This window comes from Ambystoma mexicanum, chromosome 4p (assembly GCF_040938575.1).
Source record: "Ambystoma mexicanum isolate Mex_15411 chromosome 4p, UKY_AmexF1_1, whole genome shotgun sequence".
In the NCBI taxonomy this organism is placed as follows: Eukaryota; Metazoa; Chordata; class Amphibia; order Caudata; family Ambystomatidae; genus Ambystoma; species Ambystoma mexicanum.
The window spans coordinates 821624873-821652723 of record NC_090927.1 but is presented as its reverse complement, the minus strand read 5'-3'; the positions used below and the strand labels follow the sequence as shown (position 1 = coordinate 821652723).

The 27851-nt window shown below is 44.6% G+C and overlaps 1 protein-coding gene across 1 annotated transcript in view; it reads left to right on the top strand.

Annotated features, from left to right (window-relative positions):
* LOC138453489 (desmin-like) overlaps positions 1 to 27210 on the top strand; it is a 113102-nt gene extending 85892 nt beyond the window's left edge. The window contains exons 4-11 of the mRNA XM_069606394.1: positions 865 to 984; positions 15144 to 15239; positions 15361 to 15495; positions 16387 to 16497; positions 19888 to 19998; positions 22601 to 22725; positions 22891 to 23049; positions 26969 to 27210. Coding sequence (XP_069462495.1) covers positions 865 to 984; positions 15144 to 15239; positions 15361 to 15495; positions 16387 to 16497; positions 19888 to 19998; positions 22601 to 22725; positions 22891 to 23049; positions 26969 to 26972 — 861 coding nt within the window. The 3' untranslated portion in view covers positions 26973 to 27210. The remainder of the gene's footprint in view (positions 1 to 864; positions 985 to 15143; positions 15240 to 15360; positions 15496 to 16386; positions 16498 to 19887; positions 19999 to 22600; positions 22726 to 22890; positions 23050 to 26968) is intronic.
* The last annotated feature ends 641 nt before the right edge of the window (positions 27211 to 27851 follow it).

Here is a 27851-nt window from a genome sequence, read left to right as displayed (position 1 = left end):
TGCATTTAAACAGGTGTACAATCCCAGTCAATGAACTACGTCTGACAGGGCAGGTTGGATATATGGAACGTGCTGAGATGTTACAACAAACTCTTATAGTTCATCAACGGTTAAACATGGAGAGGTGTACGGTGAGCCTATCTCTGAAAGGTCAGTGCACATTTCTCCTTCATAAACACATCCCAGTGTCTGAGCTTGTAATGCTTCCTGCTAGTAGCATAAGCCAACAGCCGCCAGATCCTTTCGTGCTTCACTGATGCCTATTACTCCTGAAACCGTCTTGTGTCAGGCCTGGGTTTGTCTAAGGGCTTTGGGCCTTATTATGAGTCTGGCGGTAGCCGTGCCGGTAAAAACGGCACGGCTGCCGCCGGAGTAATTTTTTTTCCATCACCCAGCAATGGGTACTTATCAGGGCATTACAGCCCCGTGGTCTTGGTAATTTCTCATAGGCAGGCACCGGAAAATATTACTCCCTATTCCCATTCGAGTCCCATTGGATTCAATGGGAATGGCGAGGATGGATGCACCGGCACCATTAATCAATGGTGCCGGTGCATCCGTCAAGGTCTGCGAGCGGGTGCCGGTCCACCCGCCACGTCAGACCTGATAGGCTGAACTCGTAGTTTGCCGGTCAAGTTACCGGTACCATTGTTTCCGGACAGGCAAACTTGCAATGAGGCCCGTGTCTTTATACAATGCATTTGCTCGTAACACCACGATAAATGCAGAGAGTCTGTTTATGCAGCTTTTGTTTCTATGCACTGGTTTGCTTTACTTAATCGTTTTTTGATGTGCGTGTAGCAGTTGCAAGTGACAAATAATAAACTGTTTCAATACCAACTCTTGCATCTTTCTCTGTCCTAGGATGTGTCATTGGCGGCTAAAGCTGGAGTGGCAGACCAGTTGGAATCCATTAAGAAGCGCTACGAAGAATCGGTGGAGGAGAGGAAGAAAGCTGAAAAAAACATTGAAGCTTTCCGCCCTGTAGGAATCCTTTTATTTTTTTTCCTGGGAGAAGCTTTTTTTCCCTCTTGCAGTGGGTTTCCATTTGGATATAAACATTGTACTTGAAATGCCCCCTTTTAGCACTAGAGCGTTGCCCACCAATATCAGGTTCCTGTAAAAGATGTGAAAAAGACCATACACTATATATATATTTTTTTTTATTGCCATTTGGTTATTTTCAAACCTTTAACAAACACTACACAATCAACTACTATAGTCACTACACCATACACCATACAGTATAGTCACTTAAACCAGAACACATTGGGAGCCATTATAAGGTTTGCGGTAGCCGTGCCGGGTGTACCGGGGCATTCCGGCCCTGGCGGACCCGGTAATTCCCCTTCGCCAGGTGCCAGTAAAAATTGCTCCCCATTCCCATTGAGTCCTATAGCACTCAATGGGAATGGAGAGGCCGGTAGTGCCGGCACCGTTAATAACAGTGCCAGTGCTACCGTGTAGGTCTGCTTGCGGTTGCTGTTCCGCCCGGTAAGCTCACCGGTACCATTGTTACCGGACCGGCAACCTTGTAATGAGGCCCATTTAATTCTTGATAACTCTTTTCTCAAGAAGTAAAGAGGCAAGGTTGTGTCCCATTACATGCACCCCTGTTGTACAAAGGCCAACCTTTAAGGACAACATACTTTGTATCTCAAAACGATTTGATGTGGCACTCAGAACACATGGCAAGGAACACCTACTTTCCCAAAGCGGTTGTGTACAAAATATGTCATCATATGGACCTAGAGGAAGTAGCTTTCTAGTGCATGTATATATTAACACCACTGATGTGATCACTATGTGAGCTGCACAATTGATGTTTAGCATCCTAGTATGTTTTGGCAATATCACCCAGAGCAACTATTACATTTTCTAAATTGCCTGTTGCTCATGAAATAAGCAACTCTACCATGCTCGAAGCAATACTTGATATAAATGACCGGTAATACATGATATCGGTTGGCATCATATGTTTGCTGCTCTATTACAAATCCTTTTAATACTAGTGACGCCTGGTTTCCAATTAGCAACCAGTAATATGTGTTAGTAGTGAGACTATAGGGAAATTAAATATCCGCCTTTTGACCACCGGGCATGTTGGTGTGGCCTGTATTCTCAATTCATTGGCTACTAGCCCAGGTCTACACTCATCTAGACAAACATCCATGCCCATTGCCATCATAGGTTCCTATACTATATAGCCCGGCCCTTTCCCAATCGTTCACCTATTTCTTATCCAGCAGTGTTAAAATACATTCAGCATTTCATTATCAGTAATGCAGATTCTGACCCCACAGCCTCCCCCTTGAATATTTGGATTTGTCTAGCAAAGGTCTGTTATGGTATGATATCCTCTTAGATTTCAGAAGGGAGCGACCTTCAGGAGGAAGGTAACCAGGCCACTGGTCGGAAGTAAGAAATTAAGCGGGTCTTGTGGACCAGCATGCCAGCAGGCGTCCATGAGGATGTACGCAACATGAGCTATTCCTTTTGTACTAGTGCTGTAGAATGGGTGGATGACCTTCGGTCCTTCATCCCAAATGACATTACATTCGTGTAGGAGCATTCAGCCCGTAAATTAGTTTCTTTATGGTTTCTACACCACATAAACATGTACGGTACTTTTCATTCTCCATTGTCATCGGTTGAAAAGAAAAAAATAACAAGACTGTATGAGTACATTGGAATGAATCTCCAAGCGGAAATGGAAGCATAACATTTTGACCCCTTATTTGATTTCCTTGGAGTATAATCTTTAGAGGCCGCTGCCGTTGACACATTTACCCTGCCAAACACCTTTCACAGCTCCTGCTGCCTGATTTTTGCTCTCATTCATCTCTTGTTGATTTCTAACCAGGCCCAGTTTTCTCTCGATTCTTTGGTCAATTCTTCTTCTATTTTTTTTTTAAAGTATGTTTTTTTAATGAAATGGCGGCAGGTCCTGTTCTGAGCATACCCAGGTATTTGGACATCTTTTTCTCATATGAAGATCCTAAGTATGGAAGGGTTTGCTACTGCGCACAGCAGTTGGATCAAATGGGTGTGTAGCTCATCTTTTGAAATGGCGAGAGATCCTTTGTATTGGAACATTGAAACTTATATTCTTTATTGAATTTTCTTATATTGATTATTGGATATTATTTGAATAGCTTCAAACCATAACATGCATCAAGCACTAAACTGTCCCATTATTACTTTTCCTAAATTTTATCGACACGTGTTTCGGCCTTGTTGGGCCTCCTCAGTAGATGGAGCTGAGCCTCACCGCATGTCGATGCAATAGAAAATATAAGTTTGAATATTCCAATAAAAGGGATAGCTCGTCATTTCAAAATACTAATTGCCTGCCGCAGTAGCAAACCCCTCAATATTTAGGATCTTTACATATGTATATTGGGCAGACACAATACTTTGGTTGGCATCTTTAGCGATGTCTCTCCTATTTGCTATAGAGATTTTTTTCTCGCATTGATTGACATATGTCTGCAGACAACTGACTATCTGTTGCTCTTGTCGGCTGTTTGTGGTGTAGCTATGCTTTGTATATTTCAAAATAGGGCAACACGTTGTCCCTAGAATTCAGTGTTGATCACTGATCTCTTGCTTAATATTTTTCTTACATTTTGGGGTGGTGGTTACTCCTTGGGATAGCCAGACATTACTTGTGCACTGGCTACAACAATACAATGGCTTTGTGTTAAATAAATGCTATTCATTTGGAATCTAGGGATACTACATAGCAGTTTTGTTACAGGTCACTGTCTAGTATTCTCTTACAGTCTGCTGGGTGAGGGGGCCTATGAAAACCTGGGGTTCTCGGAATCATTATAGGAGTTGCACTATATAAGACCCCTAAACATTACACTAGATGTGTGTAGTAATGCTCTCCTTATATGAAACGAAGCTGCTAGCCAGAGCAAAACAAATTGCCTTTTGGCATTAGTAGGAATTCAATAATGCTATTTTTTAAAGGCTTTTATAACCTCGTTATCTGCCTTCCATAGAGGAACTTTAGGGCCATATCACAGAAACTGCGTAGCCGAAAGTGCAGTTTTGCACGGCACTTGCATGGAGCAGCACTCTCTCTCAAGCGTGTAGATGTATGGAGTACGTACATCGGTAAAAACTTCAGCATCCAGCTGACAACATGCTCTGGACTAAAATGCAAGGACTGCCTCATTGTGGCGGCCATGGCAGCACGCCACGGAGTTGGGCCGCTGCGCGGCCATCGAGGTGTTGCGTTAAAAAATGCTGTGCATGCCCGCAGAGAGGCAGTCTGCATGGCCGGTGACAGGAGCCATGTCTGCCTCCTGTGCTTGTAAAAGCCATGACAAATGAAAATCTGCCGTGTTGTCACATTAGCAAGCTTGCCGTCCCTCGGGGAATCCTGCTTCAGTGGCCTGTCACTAGACCGTCTGTAGAGAGATTTCCCAGCTCTCGGCTACTTGCAGCTGCAAAATGTGCTACTAAGAAGACACCGGAAACAAAGCCATTGCTCAGTCACCTTTAGACTAGTAAAATACATGCCTCAGCGTATCCTCCATGAAAACCTAAGCAAACAGGTTACATATAATACAGTTCATGAGATATTACGTGCATAATAGGGCCTCATTCCGAGTTTCCAGAGTGATTACAAAATGGTGCTAATTCTGATACCGCCACCTTTTATTGGGCAGTAACAGAACTACCGCCATTTGTACCATGCCGGCAAATCCAGAGTTTGGCATTGAAGTGGAGGGTTTACCTCCAGCAACACACTTGCAGTAATTCCTCCAAAATCCCCATGGAGTCCTATGAACTCCAGAAACGGGGACTAACACCACCTTACCACCACTTGTACTCCCGTGGTAAACCCACATGACCAAGTGGCGGTAACTGTAACTGATTTTGGAGGTAATTCTGTGGAATTGAGGCCCATATTGTTTTAGTTCATACTAAAAATAGGACTACATGTTCCTATTTGTTGGGTTGACAAACACACACATCCACTTAACTGATATTTTGTTTACCCATCATTTGGCATTAGTACCCTGGGCATAACTTTAGAATCCTGGACGCCAATTAGTATTCAGGGTTCTGGACAATAAGCGCTGGTGTAACCGTGGATCCCGATGGCTCTTAGGATTCCATGTGCTACCAGCATGCTCCCAATGTCCCGCCTTCCCCTCCCCGCTCAATCCTCTCCTCCCTTTCCTCTGCTCCTCCTTATCTGTGCCTGTGCCTCAATGCTTCTCTCCTTGGTCTGTTCTATTTCACCTCCTCATCGTCCTCTGCCGCTCCACATGATGTCTTCCTCCCTCCTCATTTCCCACCCCTCCTTGGTGAAACTAACAAGGGATTAACACCTGCGGACGACCAAGTGCCTAATTCTTGATGGGTCGTATTTTTATATATATATATATATATATATATATATAGTCTTTGAATTTTTGTTTAATTGAAGTCCCCTATTTTTATAGAACCGTAGTTGGACAGTCTTTAATTTTGGTATCACTGAATTGTTTGGACTGGCTCTGTGCTAGCTCACAACCCTCCTGAAGAGTGTAGCCTGCGCTCTGTCCATGCTACCATAACAGGCGAAGGAGGTATACCTGTCTGGTTATGCCTGTTTCACCTTTATGTCTTCCTAAACAGCAGAGAGTTTCCCTGATGAAATAACATTTACCTATAGGATGATTTTGAACATACATCTTTTTGAACTGTATATAATAACACACCAATCACTCAGCACACTTGTCATACTTATCACAAATCTCTCTAAAATGCCACGGCTCCCGAAAATTACATTCAAACTTTGGGAAAAGAAAACCGGTCTAATCAAAGAACTTATGTTAAGGAGGTTGAACACGTTTCTGAAATATAGCTTTTTATTTAGGACTGGTGCAATATATGTCTCATTAGCACCCAGTTTGAGTGCTGTTCCCAATCACAGTGCAGAAACACAGGCATTATCTGCCCAAATCTGGGTTCCTCACATTTCACCGCGGCCACGTTCCCCCTCATGTCCCTTTACCATTGAGACACGTGCATTGCCCCTCGCTCCGCCTTTTCTGACTGTCCCACCAGGTCCCCCTCCCTGGCTTTCAGGTTTCCTGCTCCCTTCACCAACCTTCCTACTATCCAACCCATTCTCACCCACGCCAAATCAGTGGTACCGACAACAAGCTTAATTTGTTGCTGTCACGCTGCTCGCACGCACCCATATGCGCACCACCTTTTCCTTTTTAGTCCCAATTTTCCCTGCTACTGCTCAGTTTGCCAGCTCAGAGAGTGTTCATTTTTTTAATGGAATGGACGCAGCAGTGACCATACAGGCCTTATAATTAACAGCTGTCATCTGTAATCGCCTCACTTTAGCTTGTCCCCATACTTCCAGAAGTCTCATAAGTGGTTACAAATCTCAGAATCCTGATGGACAACGAGCTAACATTGGAACCTCAAATTAACACAATAGAAAATAAATGCTTTGTCCGCCTATGATCTATCAGATGGATAATACCCTTTCTAACTTTCCCACACAGAACACTCTCCATTATCTCACGTGTCATATCAAGAATAGACCATGCTTACACAATCTAGGTTGGCATGCCTGTCTACCTCACCAAATGACTACAACAAATCCAGAACGTAGCAGTATGTCATGACCACTGTGAGGGGGCACAAGTTGTGCCACAAGCAGGCTCCCACCAGAACCCCGAGGGCCTTAAAACCACTGCAAAAGGGCTCCTGGAGCCAGTCGTGGCGCCTTTGGCACCAGGCTCATATATAGGAAGGAAGGGCTGTTCAAACTAGGTCCCATTTATGTACATGGGCCTTTAAATCCAACATGGAAGCACCCACACAGTCTAGTTCTAAGAACCAAGCATGCGGTCTAGTGTTTTGGGTGTGGCAGACCTGGAACTACTTTCCCTAGTACTACTTTTCCTGGTCCATATAAACCACACCCTAACTGCAGAACACGCTTCGTGTTATTCTGCAACCAGCAGCGTGACGCTCACCGTGTCCAGCTCCTGGTCTTCAGCATCTTCCTGTAATCCTGCAAGAACAAGATTATTCTGTTTTACCTGAGAACACACCGTCCAGCACTCAGCATCTCAACTGGGCTGCAATCTGTTGAAACCGAGAGAAGAAGAAACATGACTCACCTGTGCGTACTAGCTTATGGATTTCCGGCAAACCACTACCACAGCTGCTGTTCGAACATTGCGACCTGCAATAACGAGAAAGGGAAAAACAATATAAGAACGCGCACTTCCAAAACATCGAATTCCATCAGTCTTACCTGAATTCCATCGCGCTACGCCACGCTTCCATCCGGAGCACCACAGCAACATCTACAAAGGAAAAGAGACATATTCAGGTTCGCTTTCAATATTAAACAACCGCACAGCGCTGTACTTACCTTAACGCATTCCGGGGGCCTGTTTTTCATCACGCTCTCATCCACTCGCAGCACCACAGTGGCCTGTGAGGAGAGGAAGAAGAAAACACAGGTTAGCTTTAAAAGACAATAAAGGTGCTGCGCTTCGCGCTTTCTCTTACCTAGAAATGTGCCTCTCCATCCGGCACGCCAGCATCAAGACCTTCGCACCCAGATGGAGATAAAGACATTAACAAATTCCCACCATAAACAGAACAAAGACTTACAATTAACAAACCTACCTGCCTACCAGCAGATTTGGGGTCAAAGCAGGCCTGGGCCCAAGGAAGGCGTACTGCACCAGTGAAGCAACTAGGGCAGCTTGCCAACAAACGTCAAGCTCCCCTGCACAAGAAACGCAGGACGGATAGCTCACACTACAAATAACTAAGGTGAGAAAAGAACCCAGTGGGAAGGGAATCGGTCAGAGGGAGGTGGGAGATTCACCCATTGGAGACAGTTATCACAAATCCTCCCTTCTGTAATTGCAGATTCATTATTCAGCACTGGGCAAGTACGCATCCAGGGTTCCAGATCTCAGAGCCTTCGAGACGCCCCTGGGGATATCAGGTGAAACTGATCAGTTAGCCCAGCTTTTGGGACAATTACGCGCCGAGGTACACGCAGCATGGCAGGAAACCAATGCCTTAAGACGATAGTTAATAGTCACAAAAGAACGTACTGATGAACTTAGCAAACAGCTACTACAAACACAGGCGGGGCAGGCTCCATTGCCCGGATTCGCCCCATCCGTCGCTACACCATCATCAGTCAATCCAGTACAGATAACGTTGCCGGGAGCAGTACCCCTGGCACCACCAGAACGGTTTAATGAAGATCCCAGAAGGTACGCAACATTCATGAACCAGTGCTGCCTCCATTTTCTTTGTAGGCCTGGGGCTTTCCCAAACGACCAGGCGAGGGAGGCCTTCGTGTTAACATATTTGAGTGGAAGTGCCGCAGACTGGTCGGTACCTTTAGTGAGCCGGGATGACCCATTACTGCAGAACATCAGGGGTTTTCAACACGAGATGGAAAAGTTATTTGCTCGACACTTGCACGGACAAGCTCTTGATAACGAACTCCTGTCCCTCCGCCAAGGGAATCAAGATTTTCTGACTTATATTGCCACCTTTAATGAACTGGTTGTAGAAGCGGGGTGGCCAGAAGATAAAAGAACCACGTTGTTTCATCGGGGCCTACGAGGAGACCTGAAGGATGCCCTTGCTCAAGTGGTATACCCACCTAAAGACCGCGCAGAGTTTATCAGCCTGGAAGTTCAGTTGGACCACAGATTACAGGATCGAAGAACAAACCGAAGTAGACTTGAAAATCGTGCCATGTACGTATGTTCAAAAGATAATGTTCAACGTCCATCAGAAAATACCACAGAACCCATGCAGATTGGAGGAGTACGACCCCCTTTAACCAAGGTTGAAAGAGACAAGAGGTTACAGTTACGCCTATACTGCAGTAAATCGGGTCAATACCTCAAAGAATGCCCACTGAAACCTCCAAGGAAGGTGGTAGGCGCTACAGAAAAAGAAGATGATGGAAAGGAATCGGAAAACTACCAGGCCCGGCAAGCGTAGAGGTCCACTTGTCGAGCGAGAAGGATGAGTCACACAGCTCACATTTCGCCCTACAAGTAACCTTTATCAATCACCAACAACCGTCACAGATACATGCCATAGAGGCATATATAGACAGCAGAGCAGTTGGCAATTACATAGATCTTGATCGGGCAACAGAAATGGGACTTCCCTTATACACAAAACCAACAACTGAAAAGGTAACTACTGTTGACGGTACAGAAGTTGCTTTGGGACCAGTAACCCAATGCACAACAGAATTAACCCTTCTGTGTCAGGATGGACATCAAGAAGCAATCACGTTTGACCTCATCAAAGCTCCTCAGTTCCGGTTGATCTTAGGGATGCCACGGTTAGTAACTCACAATCCCTACATAGACTGGCGTGCAAAGAGACTGACCTTTTCCGACTAATGTGCCCACGCTTGCCACCCGAAATCTATACCACAGCCAAACCTGAAATCTGTTCAAGGACTAGCATCGGGGATCGCAGAACCAATGGACACCTTACCAAAAACATATCAGGATTATCAAGATGTTTTTCTGAAGGAACAGGCTAACACATTACCACCACATAGGCCCTATGACTGTCAGATCGACCTGATACCTGGCGCACAGGTTCCTTGTGTTCGAATTTATGCACTTACGGAAACTGAAAATCTCTGCTTGAAGACCTATCTGGATGAATACCTGGCTAATGGGTTTATCCGCCCGTCAAAGTCACTGGCACCTCTGCCTTATTCTTCGTACCCAAGAAGGATGGAGATTTGAGGACTTGCATCGATTACCGTGCACTTAATCAAATCACAGTAAAAAACTGCTACCCTTTGCCCCTTATCCCGGAACTGTTGGACCAAGTCAAGGATGCCCGAATCTACACCAAACTAGACCTCAGAGGAGCATACCACCTTGTACGTGTTAAGAAAGGGGATGGATGGAAAAGCGCGTTTCGCACCAAGTATGGCCTGTACGAATATCAGGTTATGCCTTACGGGCTGTACAACGCTCCTGCAGCGTTCCAATACTTCATGAATGAGGTATTACGGGAATTAATCAATGTCTGTGCCCTAGACTATATTGACGACATCCTGGTGTATTCCCCCTCTGAAAGAGATCATGTGGAACATGTTCGCTCAGTCCTTGCAAAACTTTGCCAGCACAAACTGTATGCTAAACTCGAGAAATGCTCCTTCCATGTCACCGAAGTTGAGTTCCTCAGTTTTGTTCTCTCGCCAAAGGGACTCAAGATGGATTTACACAAAGTATATGCCATCCTTAATTGGCCGTCACCTTCTTCACTTAAAGGAACCCAAAGCATGCTCGGCTTTGCAAATTTTTATCGCCGATTTATTCCAGATTTCTCACGGATAGTCCACCGAATCACATTGTTACTGAGAAAAAACAACAAAAATTCCAATGGACTGAAGAGGCGGAACAGGCCTTTCAAGAACTCAAGAAAAGATTCACCTCCGCGCCAATTTTACGACATCCTCACCCTGATCTCCCCTATGTACTGGAAACTGATGCTTCCAGCGTAGCTATGGGAGCAGTTCTCTCTCAAAGAGATCCAGAGACAGGCCAATTACACCCTGTGGCCTTTTGGTCACGTAAATTCTCACCACCAGAACTTAACTATGCAATTACAGACAAAGAATTGTTGGCAATAAAATCAGCCTTCAAAGCCTGGCGGCAGTATCTATTAGGTGCCAGCCATACCATCACAGTAATCACAGATCACCGAAACCATCAATACCTAAAGTCAGCAAAAGCCCAATCGTCACGACAGTTGCGGTGGTCTCTATTCTTCGCAGAATACGATTACGTAATAACATACCGACCGGGAGTTCGGAATGGGAAGGCCGATGCCTTGTCTCATATGGGTGTTGAAGAGAAAATGAACAGTACCCTGGACCCTGTTGCCATCATCCCAAGTGATAAACTACTGGGACTCACCACCACATTGACTTTGAGTGAACTTCAAGATAAGATTCAAACATTAATGAACCCCGAGATCTTGCAGAAATGGAATTCCCAAAATGAACATCACACGGTTCTGGGTGGATTACCCTACTTCAGGGAACGACTATATCTACCAAGTAAAGATCTGCAAGAATTGGTCATGTGTGGTTATCACGATTCCCTGATCAAAGGCCATCCCCGAATTGCTGAGACTCTAGCCAAGGTTAAACTGAATTATTGGTGGCCAACCTGGTGTAAGGACATTGCTCGATTAGTTCTATCCTGTGGGATATGTGCACAGAATAAATCACAAAAACAGAAACCAGCTGGCCTCCTATTCCACCGGCTCCCTGGCATACTCTTTCTCTTGATTTTATTACGGACTTACCTCCCTGTCAAGGTTTTAATACCATTCTTGTGGTTGTAGACCTGTTCTCTAAAATGGCACATTTCATTCCATTCAAAGGAATTCCTAACGCTACTGGTCTGGCAAAAGCGTTTCTTGAACAGATTATAAAACTGCATGGTTTCCCCTCAGTCCTAATCTCAGATCGTGGAAGCCAATTTGTATCTAACTTCTGGAGGAAATGTTGTATCATGGCACAAATCGATGTTCGATTATCCACTAGCCATCACCCCCAAACGGATGGACAAACAGAAAGAACAAACCAGACATTAGAACAGTATCTACGTTGCATGCTGAATCAAGTGGAAGAGAATTGGAAAGACTTGTTATGGATCGCGGAATACGTATACAATAACTCTATACACACCAGCACGGGACAAAGCCTGTTCTACACAATATACGGAAGACATCCATGTACCTCTGAACTAGACTCCCCCACGACCTTGGAAATGCCAGCGGTAAAGACTCTACACACAAGTATAACCCAAGCCTTCAAAAGGGCAAATGAACATTTACTGCAAGCCAAAGACAGACAAAAAAAAAGTTCTCGGACCGGCATCGAAAGAATGCTCCCGATTACCAAGTTGGAGACGAACTCTGGTTGGCATCAAAACATGTGCCCATAAAAGGTACCCGGACCTTTTGTCCAAGATATCTAGGACCCTACACCATCGAATCAGTGATAAATCCGGTGGCTGTCAAGTTACCCTTACCACCAAGCATTCAAATTCATCCGGTGTTCCATGTGTCACTTGTAAAACCTGTACAACCAGGAACCCGAGTCTTAACACCACCAAAACCTGTGCTAGTTGATGGAGTGCCTGAATTTGAATTTAAAAACATCCTGGATTCGAAACGTACCAGATCTAAGCTATACTATTTAGTGGACTGGAAAGGGTACAGGCCTCAAGACAGAACTTGGGAACCAAGTGAACATATTCACCCACCACGTCTGATTAAGAGGTTTCACCTGGATAACCCCACCAAACCCTGACCGGACAGGAAGGATACCATGAGAGGGGCCTTGGGGGGGAGTGCTGTCATGACCACTGTGAGGGGGCACAAGTTGGGCCACAAGCAGGCTCCCACCAGAACCCTGCTACTGGAGCCAGTCCTGGAGCCTTTGGCACCAGGCTCATATGTAGGAAGGAAGGGCTGTTCAAACTAGGTCCCATTTATGTACATGGGCCTTTAAATCCAACATGGAAGCACCCAAACAGTCTAGTTCTAAGAACCAAGCGATGCGGTCTAGTGTTTTGGGTGTGGCAGGCCTGGAACTACTTTCTCTGGTACTACTTTACCTGGGCTATATAACCCACACCCTGACTGCAGAACACGCTTTGTGTTATTCTGCAACCAGCAGTGTGACGCTCACCGTGTCCAGCTCCTGGTCTTCAGCATCTTCCTGTAATCCTGCAAGAACAAGAACAAGATTATTCTGTTTTACCTGAGAAAACACCATCCAGCACTCAGCATCTCAACTGGGCTGCAATCTGTGGAAACCAAGAGAAGAAGAAACATCACTCACCTGTGAGTACTAGCTTAAGGACATCCGGCGAACCACTACCACAGCTGCTGTTCGAACATTGCGACCTGCCTTAACAAGAAAGGGAAAAACAATATTGGAACGCGCGCTTCCAAAACATCGAATTCCATCAGTCTTACCTGAATTCCATCGCGCTATGCCACGCTTCCATCCGGAGCACCACAGCAACATCTACAAAGGAATAGAGACATATTCAGGTTCACTTTCAATATTAAACAACCGCACAGTGCTGTACTTACCTTAACGGATTCCGGGGGCCTGTTTTTCATCACGCTCTCATCCACTCGCAGCACCACAGTGGCCTGTGAGGAGAGGAAGAAGAAAACACAGGTTAGCTTTAAACGACAATAAAGGCGCTGCGCTTCGCGCTTTCTCTTACCTAGAAACGTGCCTCTCCATCCGGCACACCAGCATCAAGACCTTCGCACCTGAAAAGAAGGAGATAAAGACATTAATGAATTCCCACCATAAACAGAACAAAGACTTACAATTAACAAACCTACCTGCCTACCAGCAGATTCGGGGTCACAGCAGGCCTGGGCCCAAGGAAGGCATACTGCAACAGTGAAGCAACTCGGGCAGCTCTCCAACAAACGTCAAGCGCCCCTGCACAAGAAACGCAGGACGGATAGCTCACCCTACAAATAACTAAGGTGAGAAAAGAACCAGTGGGAAGGGAATCGGTCAGAGGGAGGTGGGAGATTCACCCATTAGAGACAAGTTATCACAAATCCTCCCTTCTGTAATTGCAGATTCATTATTCAGCACTGGGCAAGTACGCATCCAGGGTTCCAGATTTCAGAGCCTTCCAGACACCCCCGGGGATATCGGGTGAGCGTAACACAGTATGGTTCCTTCCAAAACTCAACAAGAGAGAAGACATCATGCCAGCACTAAGATCTCTACATTGGCTACCAGTCAAGGAATGGATCTATTTCAAAACACCATGCATTGTTAACATTGCATTTCACGGTCAATGAGCAGAATTCCTGCAAGAAAAAAAATCCATCTACAGAACATGTATGGATGAAAAGCAGATTGATGAAGAATTTCTTTTGAAGGAGGTCCCCTTTCTACTCTGCCTTATCAGTTATAAATAGTTTTGCTAATTGCTCTGTGGTTCAGGAGAGGAGAACCCAAACCCTACAAATGGTACCTAACCAGAAAGGGTGATACCCTTCAAGAAGGAAGTCAAGACAGGCATGGCTGGGTGGTAGAAGGCATTAGTGTAGTGAGAGATAGTATTTTTTTGTGGGTGTGTCTTGTTAAAGTCTTGTGGTTGCTCGGTAGACGGGACACCAGCCAGGAGCTCTGTGGGTCAGAAGGTCAAATGCTGGGATGGCCGATTCAGCCTTTTATATTTCCTAGGTCGATACAATGTAAGCGATTCAGTTAGGTTGTAATAAGATCTATTACTTCAGTTCTAACTGGAACCTTTGCGTTGATCACTATATAGCCAATCTTTAAGGCAGTTTTACCTTATGTGTTTTCTGACCCACGCAACCTTTTGTTAATGGGTTTTGGCAAGCTCTGCCGCATTTGTGTAAGTAAACAGACACGTTGGTTGCAGGGGACGAGCCCGGTTTCAGAAGGAACCAGCAACAGTTTTCTCAAACAGGTGTATGAAATGTCCTGGTATAGAAGTGCTCATAGTATATTCTGTGAGACAACACTAGTTTATTCAAAAAAAGGTAGCTGGCGCCTCTCTCTAGAAAGGACATGGCATGATAACCTGTTACAGTTTTTATGTAGAATGTCGAGCTAGAGAGAGGCTCGTTCTCAGTTCTCTTACGGAAATACCGTCTTGACCAATTTAGAAAGAGACAGAAAACCATTTTGTTCTGACTTTGATAGGCTGCTGTTCTTGAGTGTTTAGAAACTCCTGGGCTGTGGCTCAGTTTACATAGATTAAATACTATGTGACAAAACTCGTTTATTCAAATTCCGGTTGCATTTAGTGCGCACTGGCTCATTACAGGGTGCAGGAGAGTGCAGTACAAAGAGGCGTAGGCCTTACTTGAGCGTTGGGATTTTATTTGTAGCAGTGATGCGAGAACTCATTTTGGTGGCAAGAAAAGCCTTAGGGCCTGATTCGTGGAACCGGTAGCGCTGAGAATCAGGGTGTTGGTTGGCAGCACCGTGCTGAAAGTTCCATGAATCAGGCCCTCCCAGTTCTGGTCAACTGAATGTTTGCTTTCTGGTTGTGTTCCTGCAGGATGTGGATGCCGCCACTGCTGGACGCATCACCCTGGAAAAGCAGCTGGAGAGCCTGGAAGCAGAGGTTGTGTTCTTGCAGAGAGTTCACAGTGAGGTAGGACAGTATTCTTCAAATAAAAAATAAAAAAAACACATATGCTTGTTGTATGTCGAAGGGCGCCATTCGAGTCCCCAGATTGCATTCACCCTGGGCCCTTTCCTTGCGGTGCATGCAGGAGATCGAAGACTTGATGCAGCAGATCTACAGCGCCACAGCGAGCGTCGACATCTCTTTCTCCATCCCAGACCTGGCTGCGGCACTCAGGGGGATCCAGACGGAGTACGAAGGCATTGCTGCCAAGAACCTGCAGGTGACAGCATGGCGCCTGCTATGTTATTATGCTGCACGCCGCCGCCATTTGCATGGTCTACGGGCGCAGTGTGTTAGGTTAATGGAGGGTGATGGTAATGCATAGCTTTGCTTTTGCGCGGGTGGGACGTAAACTGGGTTGTCCCTGCAGGACCATTTCTAGGTGTTCTTGTGAAGAGCATAGAGGCATTTCTGTCTGCAGGAGAGCCCCATGTCCCGTGGCGCTAGCATGCAGCGGCCCAGGCTGTGATGGTGCTAGCATGAAGCGGCTCAGGCTGTGATGGTGCTAGCATGCAGCGGCCCAGGCTGTGATGGTGCTAGCATGCAGCGGCCCAGGCTATGGTGGTGCAAGCATGCAGCAGCCCAGGCAGTGATGGTGCTAGATGCAGCGACCCAGGCTGGGATAGTGCTAGCATGCAGCGGCCCAGGCTGTGGTGGCGCTAGCATGCAGCGGCCCAGGCTGTGGTGGCACTATCATGCAGCGGCCCAGGCAGTGGTATGTACGTTGCTTGTAGAGGTGTAGAGTTCTCTTGTTTGATGTCTGTTGGGAGTTGGAATGGGCTGTCCCCGATCTGAGCACATTATTATTATTGTATTTTGGACTAGTATGCAACAGTCCAGATACACAGCGAGTGCTTTACAGAGGTATGCACCAGTACAGATGTATAACTCGGAGCTCTTGACATCCTTGCATAACCATTTTCCAGCTATCCCTCCCTCTGCCAGTGGATTATCTCTGAGATGGAGCTGCTTAATAGGGCATGGGAATCCTTGATCGTTGTGCTTGGCGCTTGCCTGCATGCCTTGTTAATGTGACAGGGCCGTGTTCCGCTTACGGTTCCTCTGCCTTACTTGCCATCCTGAGTGTGCGCGTGCTTTCTTTCCCCTGCAGGAGGTCGATGAGTGGTACAAGACCAGATTTGTGGACTTCAATCAGGCCTCCACGAAGCACGCGGAGAACGTGAGGCGTTTCAGGGAAGACATGGGAGACTGCAAAAGAAGTGTAAGTTGATTTGAAAAGCCCTTGCAGCTCATGGCGTGTCAGTTCCAGTAGAAGACTCGCTGACGCTGCTGCAAGGGCGGGACGCCTGACAGCCTGCCCGAGCTCCTGTCTAGCAGTGCTGGTTAACTCTTGCTCTCTCATGCGCCCCGGCTGCTCAGGCGGGAGGGTGGGGGGGCGAAATATGGGCGCAGATTTATGCTGCACTGGGCCCACGTTTGCTTTGCATGTGGAATGCATCCTGAAACCCATCTGCTGTGAATAGGGACACCCTTCTGACACGCAGTCAAGCATGGCGTGGCAGATAGGATTTTAGTCGAGTTTTGATTTTTCAAACATTACAATCCTGTTTAATTCCTTCCAGTTTCAAACAATTCCCTCTTGTACAACAGGTTTCTAATATTCAGCACAGCATTGATTTTATAGAATATTAAAGTGTTTGAAACAGATTTCTCCACACCTTTCATCATCATTTCTTAACATGAAACATAATGACAAAAGAAAAGCCTTCTTCTTCCTCCAGACCCTAGGAACATAATCCCAGGTATCTCCAGATCCGCTGTGTTCATCTGGGGTAAGGTAGCAGGAGCACATCAGAGTTGTTCACATGCATCTCATTTGCTACAGTGCACATCATTTAGAAGCAGGCTCATAGTGTGGGCAGGGGTTGCACACATCTCTCAACTCCCAGAAATACTACATCAGATCACTATACAGAGCTTCGATCCATCCAAAAGGTAAAAGGGGATGTTTGCAAGCACTTCTGCATATGTGTACAAAACCACAGAAGCACAGCCTTGGCAGTAGTTGCGGAAACCCCTGAAAAAACAGACATCCAAAGTAAACCCTATTGGCCCGATTGGGCTTGGAGGTTATTTTCGCCGTTCAGAATGAAGAAGCATCTGCATATCTGGTTCAGGTTCATGGCCGAAGCGTACAGTTCGACTGAAGGAACGTTCACGCTATGGTATTTGTATTTGTTTATTACTTATATCGCGCTCCGAACCCTGGGGTAACCGGGCGCTTGAGAATATAGGTTACAGATATAAAGCAGGTATACAGGTTATTAAATAACAGTAAATAGGACCCTGGTTACAGCTGGGTCGGAATGTGAGGTGCACAGGTGGAGATGCAGTAGTGGAACCTGGTTCCAATAGGGTCAGGCATGGGAGGCAGCTGGCCTCTTACTGAGAGGGGTTGTTGCTTAACCATGTTTTTATGCCAGCTTTGAAGGTGAGGAAGGAAGATTTCTGTTTGAGGGTGGTGGGGATGGCATTCCAGCGTTTGGCGGCTTGAACTGGGAAGCTAGCGTGGAACACACCAAGGACCAAGGTACGGTTTTGGCTTCAAATTTGTGGTCAATAATTGAAAAGGATGTATTAATGACTTCAAAAAATCACCTAGAACTAGAAAGACACACTATCATTTTGTGCAAACCATACAGACCTGTACATTACATAAAAAGGAATTTGCAAAAGACATATTTTGAAAAAAATCTTTTTTCTAGAACAATCTTATGAAAGCTTTGAAAACATGGAAATGCGTTTCATTAATACACGCAGACATCAGAATTTGGCATGCAAAATACACAATACAGAAATAACAATTACCTAAGTACATTTCCAATGTATTTATTTTAATTGTAATGGATTAGCATATACATAGCTTTACACGTATATAAACAGAATAAGAAAAGAGAAAAAAGAAAAGAAAATTGGAATTCACTACTAATTTAAACTGTCAGTAATTAAAATATGCATTCATTAATTCCTTTTAAATAACATTGTAATACAAAGCCATCAGATAAAAACAAAACCTATAAACACATTAAAAACCATCACAAAAAATTCCCTTCTGTATTCTCCTTGTTAACAGTGGCTCAATCTGCTTCCAAATGTAATACAGGGAAATATGCAATGACCTCTTCTCGCTATTTAAACAATATAACCAGAAATTATTATTCTTGATACTTTCATAGTTATCAACAAACCCACCTAGCTGTGTCATAGAAAGAGGTTGATTTTCCTTGCATTCTGTAAAGACTTGCTTAACCAATCTTTCTTACTTTACAGATTCAACATGTTCTTTCAAAAGCAGTGATTCCTACTTCCAGACCTGTGACCATTAACACAGGGAGTCTGTTTGTAGGGTGACATAATATAAATCTACTAATATTGGGATCCGGGCAAAGAAGCAAATACCACTGGGTTTGTTAAAACTTATTACATACACCATCTATTGCTTTGTAAAGCTTCAGCATAGCCATGTGATCATAATTACTGGCCCAATTCCATTTTCCAAATTCTATGTAAATTGGCTCTGTAACTCTGAGTACTCCCACCAGTCTATCTGTTTGAGGGTCGCACACAGCATTAATATGTAGTCCCAATAAAGATCTGTTTCATACGTCTGGTCCGATAATTTGAGTAAGGGACATTTAGGGGAGGTTCTGGATCTAATAAAGAAGAGGCCTCTTCGTTGAAGTGCCAGTGCCATTGCTGGTAAGGACATTAATCCTAACTCTAAACGCAATAACTCAACTGGCACACTGGGGGGCCATGCCAAGCATCCAACGCCAGAATTTACCCTCAATGACTTTAAGCCACGTAAGGTCCTGCATCGTCCGTGAGTCTAGGACATATAACATTAACAGCACAGAAGCACTGTTTGTACAACATTAGGATACCCAGAGGTTTCCGACACAAATTTGAAAATAAGAGATGTTAAAATCAATGCTTTACTCCTTTTGGTGGATATTATTTCCATGTAATCACCTTTCATAGTAATTACAAGCTCCAAATATTTATATCGAGTCGCATACTTTAATTACCATTTTATAACAGTATTCAATTGATAAACAACAACCAAAACAAGAAATCACATGTTATGCAGTAGCATTAAAAAATGTAGGAAAAATAATTTGGTCTGAACTAATCCGATGTGTCACATTCAGCAACCAGGAAAAGAAAAAACAGCAATGACATTCAAAACTTTATAATAATTGGGAAGAAAGTATCATCTAATCAAATCTTCCTTCGGTCTTGTCTGATTAAATCGTGTTCCGTCTATTGGGCAGGGATTATATTGGCCATCGATGTACTACAAACCACGCACCAAATTGTTGCTTGTTGCTTGCAGTGTTTTTAAGACTGGTAGCCAATAGAACGGTTCCCGTTTTAATGAACCTTGTGTTTGACAAAGTTCTCTGCTGAACCCACATAAGCATCGATCTTAAGTCCTCCCGGTAATGCAGTTCACGAAGGCCCCACCCAAGCACAAAGACTACTGCTCTGCACGAAGCTACTATGGAAGAAGAAAGACTGTCAACCCATATCAAGTGTTCTCTATTCTTCAAACTAACAGCAGTCTCTCACTCGCATGTGTTTATTGCAGATTAAATGCAAGGAAATGGAACTCGAAGCACTAAAAAATAAAAATGCAGCCTTGGAAGCCCAGATTAGAGAAGCGCAGGAGAAGCAGAAGGTGGAAAATGAAGACCTTCAGGTATGTCTTTGCAGTACTCTGCACATCTGCATGGTAGTTTGTTGGCACTCAGAAAGGTAAATGTAGCAATGAATGTAATTCTGCAGTCGGGAGGAGCTTGCGGACCATGGCTAGTCCTGCTGTTAAATGGCCACTTTAATAACCAGCCAATCCTGCACCGATTTAGGGAGACGAGGTTGGGAATAGAGGGGAGCGTTGCAAGGGGGGGCTGAGGGAGCTCTTGCCCCAGGTCTTTTGGTTGTTGCCCCGGATAGAAGCTCAGGGGCTACAACCAAAAGGCTAGTTAGCCCCGAGTCCTGACAGTCCCGACACTAGCGTAGCCCCAGATCTTTTCCAGACCTCGCAACACCCCTGATTGTTGCCCGTGATCCAAATTTCAGTGTCACTTCAATGTGTAGATCCTCTGCACCCTGCCACTGCACCGCTGGATGGCTCATTAACCACCTTCTTCCCAGCCTCGTTCTGGCCTGTTAGGTAATGCCTGATGCAGGCCCAACACGCTAGTGTGGATCAGTATTTTTGGTCATAATGGGTCAGTATTTTGGCTGAAGTGGGCCACAATGATGAATTACTTCACAGAGCAGCTAGTAGTTTTGCCCACTTTTAGTGAACAAATATTCTTTAAAGTGCACAATTTGCAACACATTTTACCAAAAACTCTCCTATGGATATTGCTCAGTCTGTTAAAAAAGCAACACATGGCCCTTTGTAACTGTGGGGCGCTTTTTCCTGGGTGCTCGAGCCCGCCTCTTCCCTTCCCCCTGTGCAGCTATTTAATGGAGGAGAGACGAAGACACAGAATCTGCCACATCAAAATGCCCCGCCCCCTTCCCAATCTCTTACTAGTTGTCTGGACAAGAGGCAGCGCAGCTGGACATCTGGGTCCCTTGTTGCATACAAGATAACGGCAGGCTGTAGTTTAAAACTCAGTCCAGAATACCGCTCTGCAAGGTGGTGATCTCTGAATTATTAAAATAATGCAGCAATGCTTGCAGTGTGGAATTATATAGCCTGTGGTAAGGACTGCAGAATGTGATAACCACTGGTGATTAAATAAAAGACCTCAGGTGAAACACGATTGCTTTTCCAACAACAAAATGAATACCACTGGGAACAAATATGCCCTGCTGGTGGTTAAACAAAATCAGTAGCCTACTTAAATTTCAGGGGCAGGCATAGGGCCCGTGCCCCACAAAATACTCTGCCATCATTTCCTAAGTGTCCAAAGTTCACATATGGCGCATTCTTCTCACTGCAGCAACTGGGTATGGGTTTAAGTTTCTAACACCAACTCAGAACTCGCCTTATTTAGGATGGCCATTTAAACCACTTCAGGGTGATATGGTTTTGTAGTATGCGGATAGCCCGTCGTAGTGCAATTAGCGCTGGTGGTAATAGTAACCCAGCAAAGTGGACTTTACTGTATTTTTCCACTCTGCAGTGAGAGGTATTTTAAGAAGAGCGCTAACTGCCAGCTACCACCAGCAGTATTCATCACGTCGTGTATGCGGTGAGGGCCTTTGTGTTTAAAACAAGTTTAAAGACCAAATACAACAAGTTGTTTCACAGCATCTTAGGTGGAAATTCGGGCTGGAAATTGGGAACATGGGAAAAAGCTAGAGCTGTTAACAGTGATTGGTAGCGTAGAAAGTACAACAGCTTCATGAAATCTACAACAGCGTGATTAGCTCAGGTAATGACTAGGGACAGGTTCTCGGTCAAGTGCATGCAGGTCAGCCATGGAATGTATTAGCTGAGGCCTGCTTGCTGTCTACTTCTTGTTTGCTAGTAAAGTGCTAATGACGTGTTGTAGGTGTCTTTACGAGGTCGGTTATGACATTGTTAGACAGGTGACGTTGTTGTTGCAAGGTCCAGCTTGGAAGTAAAGCGTCGTGTGGAAGGCTTTTTTTAACATATGCATCAAACCAGTTTAAGCGAGAAAGATACTTGAAATTCTTGAATGAATTAGTGAGTTCCATATCCCTGGCTAAATTGGGCATTTAATGGGTAGGATTAGCAACAAGAACAACGATAAAATATCAGTATGAACATTTGGATGGTTGAGTTACTCACTTCTGAAATGTTCAAAAGAAAACCTGTCTGAAGGAACATGGCATGTGGGGCAATGCATCTTACATCCCTGAAGCATTGAGTGCCTTAGAGTAGTAAGCCTTGAGCTTTAGTATCCAGTACAGTTCCAGCTGATCAGAAACTGCTAAAAACACAGCTATGGCAAAGATAACAGTCTCAGAAATGGCTACATGCACCATTGTTTAAAACATATTATAACAGCTAACCTAGACCCCTTACTGCATTTTCTGAGCAGTCCATTCCTCAAACATGGTGGCTGATCACATGGCCGTTTCCGTAACCTTGCATTCCTATGGAGAGGGGCAGTGTTTGTGCTTGTTAAGCGAGAGAGTGGTGAGGGGGCATGAATATGCTATGTGTTTACAATCATTCTTGGATGGTGGTCAGAAGTTGTAGAGAATTCTTAGCGGTGGCATACGCTGTATGTAAAAGGAAGCAGTGTTGGCATCCTGCTATCATAGGCGTGGTGCGATATTTAACATGAATTATTAAATAAAGTCTGTACTTTTAGGACAAAATAATGAAACTTCAGGAGGATTTGAAAACAATGAAAGAGAAAATTGCCTTGCACCTCCGAGAATACCAGAGTCTGCTGAACGTCAAAATGGCGCTGGATATTGAGATCGCCACCTACAGGTGACAGTACTTATGACCAGCTTTGCATTTACAAGCCTGAAACCCTCCTCTGTCAGTTTTTGTTTTACCGTGATTTTTTCCTGCATGATAATTCCCACCTGAGCGTTCTCACCCCGGCTGTTGGGAAAGGTGGGCACGCACACATAACTCTTCCTTTTCTTGCAGGACTCTGATCGAAGGGGAGGATAGCCGGCTCTCCACCTCTGTAAGCGGGGTTCATCTCACAAGCAGAGCGACAGGATGCCATGGGCAGGTCAGCGCCATTCAGAGCATCGCCAAAGAGCAGGCTGTAGAGGTGACCGAAAGGAAAACCATCCTCATTAGGTAAGGAGACACTTTAAGGAGAACTGGTCAGAGTCCAACCAATACAGAACATACATATCTAATTGGGTTACCTTAGAGCAGTACCTGACCTGGGAGGCATATTTTCTGTTAAATGTGTTATCAATTTTATTACAGATCCCTTGACATAGTCTCAGTTTTCCAGCAGAATAGTTACATTTGATGGTATTGGTTAAAAATATCGGGCAAAAAATGTAGAATGCGCGTTTACTGCGCATTCGGCATTGATGAGAAATGCTGAAAACCCATTATACCGAGCAAGGCGAGCGGGGGTGTCCCCCGCTCCCCACGAATGTTACAATGGCCTCAGGGATGGCAGGGAGGTCTCCTGCTTCCATTACATGGAAGGCGGGTGACAATAAAGATAAAACGGAAGGAAAAAAAGGACCCTGCAACGGCTAGTAAAGGGGGAGCGCAAGATAATGGATAATGGGAGTGACTGTCCCAACAGTGAGCATCAGAAAACGGCTGCTATCCTGAGATTCGCTCTCGTCATTGCCAAGAATGGGTGTCTGCATTGGAACATCTTCATCTCTTGAACATATTATTGTCATGTGTAAGTCATTCCGGCCCGGAGTTTCTTATTGTAATGTCTTTGCACATGTATATCACCTGATTATAACGATGTACTGACTCCCCAACGTGATGGATAACCCAGACCCTGGGCATACAGCAATATGATGTCAGCGTACTTCTGTGTCTTACAATAAGGCAATGCAAGGTTCCGTTTTTGCTTGTACACACGATGTTGCCAATGAAAAGCCCCCTCTCGCGATGCAAAACCTCTTTAGCCAGTTGATCGAATCTCCTGTGACTCTTTCTTTCCATGTTGATCTCTTGTTTTGGTGAATTAGTTGCTTGGCTACCTTGCCTCCCCACTGTCTTTTGACTAAGGTACAGCCCTTCATCATATCCACACATACTTTTGACTGGAAATGGCCCTTTGTCCTACCACCCATAATATAATATGTTGCAACAACGTGTGTCCTTCTTAATTTCCTCTGTTTGTTAGCACCTGCCTATGAGTTTGGTATCTTTTGTGCATGCATGGGCGGGTAACTCTACCTGCTCCTTTGAGAAATCATTTGATGTCTTCACTGATATGCCACAGATCTTTAACTTTCTCTCCCTTTGTGTTGGCTAATTTCATACCCATTAACCACAATTCTGCCTTTTTCTTTAATAACAAATCTAAAATTTGCTGGACATTAGGCAAGATATAAATGGTTGAGTTGACACAAATGTATGATTTGGGGGCTGCAAAGCTAACCACAAAGCTTCTGCATCTCACGCCGTAGTCGTGTCATTGGCATTGGGGCCTAAAAATCATACATTTGTGCCGGGTCAACCTTTATACTATTTGTAATGTCGAAAAGGTTTGTCTAGTTCATGGATGATACAGCTACCCATCACCATCTTACTGCACCATCTAATGATATTGTCTGCCTATTGCTCTTGACATCAGGACAGCCCCATCCGTCATGCCCTTATGCCCGGCTCTCCAGACTCGCCACTTCTTATGCCACATGTTTCTCGCTCCTGCTCCCTACTGTCCTCTCCCAGCAAGTTACTGCAAGATTGCTGCAGCATATTTATTTTGCATGGGACTCCTGTAGCACTCCCTGGAGGGCCTCTGCAAGCATGGGGTCTGTTAGTTAAAGCACAATGCAGATATCCTACATGGGACACAAGGAGAACAGTTCTACTCTTCACTCTGATGGAGTCTTGTCGGTGCCAAGAGGCGATTACATTTGCAATGCATGCTTAACAACTTAAGCAACACAAGCCTAAACAATAAATAGAGTCAGAAATAGCCTTTCCTGTGCTTGCAATGCTGGCCTCTTCTCTGACCTGTCGCTGTTTCCTTGTGACTACACCTCTCACCATCATGTTTAAAGTATCTGATCAATGGGTCCCTGTATCTGCTTTGCAACTGCGTAACCTCATCCATCGCTACTCACATGCTTCTTTTCTATAGATCCTTCTTTCGTACAGATTTCCCCACTTCTGTTGAGAATCTTCTGTGGAATTTTCTTGAAAGAAGTTTTCTTGATATGTGTCACTGGCATTCTATATATTCGGCTTCTACTTTCATTTGAATCCTCCTTGCAATTAGGATAACCTAAGTGCTTGCATTCACCCGTGTCTGATAAAATGAACTCTCCTACATAGACTCTTCAAAGCAAGCTGGCCCCCCAAACCTGCTTTCTGTTGCCTCATTGGCCTGTATCATATCCCCTCTTTAGCACTGGCCACACCTCACTTCTGCTTAAGGGGAACCGTTACCCCCCATCAGCCATCTCCTACTCCCTATTTTCCACCTTTCTGATTTCCTTCTCACATTAAGGGCCATTTTTTCCTTGTGTGTATTTCAGTGCTTTGGTTCTTTTCTGACCTGCAGCCTATGTTTTCGATTGTAAACTAGATGGGCATCTCCATATAGGCATCATGTACTAATCTGTTTCATTTGCAGATAGCGCCGCCGCAAACCAAGAGATAATCATAAGACCCACAACAGGACTACAGAACACGCAAATATATATTTAATAAGAGAGGGCCATAGTTTTGGAAATGTGCATCATTTCAAATGACAATACTGCCATATGACAAAGAATTCCAACTTGCAGTAAAGGGATATTATAGAATAAAGCTCTAATGTTTCTTAGTCTCTGGCCTTACAATTGTCTGGCTCCTGGAGATCCCATTCCCTTGCACGAGCTCCAGTTTGGACACAAGGTATGCAGGCTGTCCCAAATTGATGGATGTGTGGCTGAGCAGCTTTACTTGAATAAAGATCTGGAACGTCTCAATAAGCATTGCTTGATCAAACACGCGGAGTCCACAACCAGAAAATGCAGATCAGGTCAGGAACTCAAGATGGGGGTGTTCAAGGATGCCTTCCAACCATGCTCCCCTTTAACTTTTGGGAGCCCTCCTCTTATTCCAATTGGGCTTGGATCCCACAATTCTCAATCACTGTTCTGCTGTTCCTGAGCTCCTTGATCTGTGTGACCGACATAATTAGGTGGTTCATATGTACGTTTGCAAAACCTGAGTGTTGTGAATTGGCCATGAGGTGACATGTTAGTATTTCGTAAAACATGTGAATAAAGAAATAAAAAATGTAGGGCAGCAGGATAACGAATGCCTGGCCATCTGTTGCAAATTTGCTGGAAGAATGCTCCTGATCTTCCCAATCAGTTATAACTGGGAAGAACAACAGAACCACAGAGCAGGAATCTGCAACCTGCTTCTCTCCAGATATTTTATACTACGACTTCAATGACCTCTTACCATTGGCTATGCTGGATGGGGCTGATGGGAGGAGTTGTAGTCCAAAACGTCTGGAGAGCCAAAGGTTTCTGATCCCTGTCAGAGCTTGCATATTTAATGTGCCATCAATACTCAATCCTAAGGAATGGACCATTTGACCCCTTCTTGTTCTTAAGGTAAATGCTGCCCATGTGTTTTCCAGCTGCTGAAGTCTGACCAAGTTGCCTTCCCATGACCTCAGCCCAGCCATGTTGTCCATTTGTGGTACAAGTGGATTCACAATAGGACAACCTACATTTCGCTCAACCTCTTTTACTGGCAAATGCCCTGAATCATAGCTGGAAGCAATAAGGCATGTTTTTATCCTTTCTTCTTTTCACCAAACTTACATCTCCTTTCAGACAGTAGGATAGAGCTGGGTGATGTTTAAATTATACTTTAAGTCCTTGGAAGAGAGGTAAAACAGTATGGGTGATGCGAGTCTGCTAAAGTGTCATCCAGGCCCATGTCTACAATAGTTCCAGGGGACAACATGTTCAATGTATATCACTTATGGCATTCTGTGTTATGCACCTGCATAATTGTCTTTCTCTCTCTAGTTACCCATGTTTTCTTTCTCTTTACACAGTTAAAACAGACAAATGTAAAGCCCAAGAGGACAGAGATGAAAGATGCATCAGCCTCTGGTGCAGATGGAGATGGAATACACCACGTGTGCTTCAGCCTGGCCTTAGTTACCTCGCTTATTCTTTTACTCAGTAGCATATGCAGGGTGAGGACATTTCTGAGGCCTGCAGTTTATCTTCATCTTGTTAACGCTTGTGTGTCACTTCTAATGTATTAAACAATTATCTGAGCATGAATACCTTACCAAGTGTCTGATGTTGTTTTTCTGTGACGAAATAACTGCATCGTTTCATAATTCAAAGAAGATGTGTTTGCCTGGAAACTTTACATTTTATTTGGAAAATGTCACTCATGCGGCATGTGTATATTCCTTACAGGGTAGACTTTTTTGTGTTCACTGATATAACTATGACAAGACCATTAATGTATCAACTTATGTCTTCTGACCAGACGAATGTTCCTCACCCTCCAGTTACTGCTCTTATTAACTCTAATCTTAGTGGTCGTCGAAACTGAAACGTCCTTGATGTGTGGGTGCACCCCGAGGTCCTGGCCGTTTAAAGGGTTTTCCTGACAATCCAGAGATTATTGCCAAAGCATCTTTTCTGATCAAAATACATTAGCAGGGGATGTCAGACCTACCATTCAGATCTTTAGTAATTGGGGTTGGTTCATTGACTGAATATCTTTGGGTTGCATTGGTAAATCATTTTAACACCATTTGTTACCAATATGATTCATCCACTTGTGACATGTGCATGTATTAAACAATATGTATGACCTGGCATGGAAACGGACATAACCACTGCTACTTTTAATGTGGTTACCCTTTATACATGCAGTTTGCAATTTCTTAAACACAACACCCACATGCTTCCGCGTAC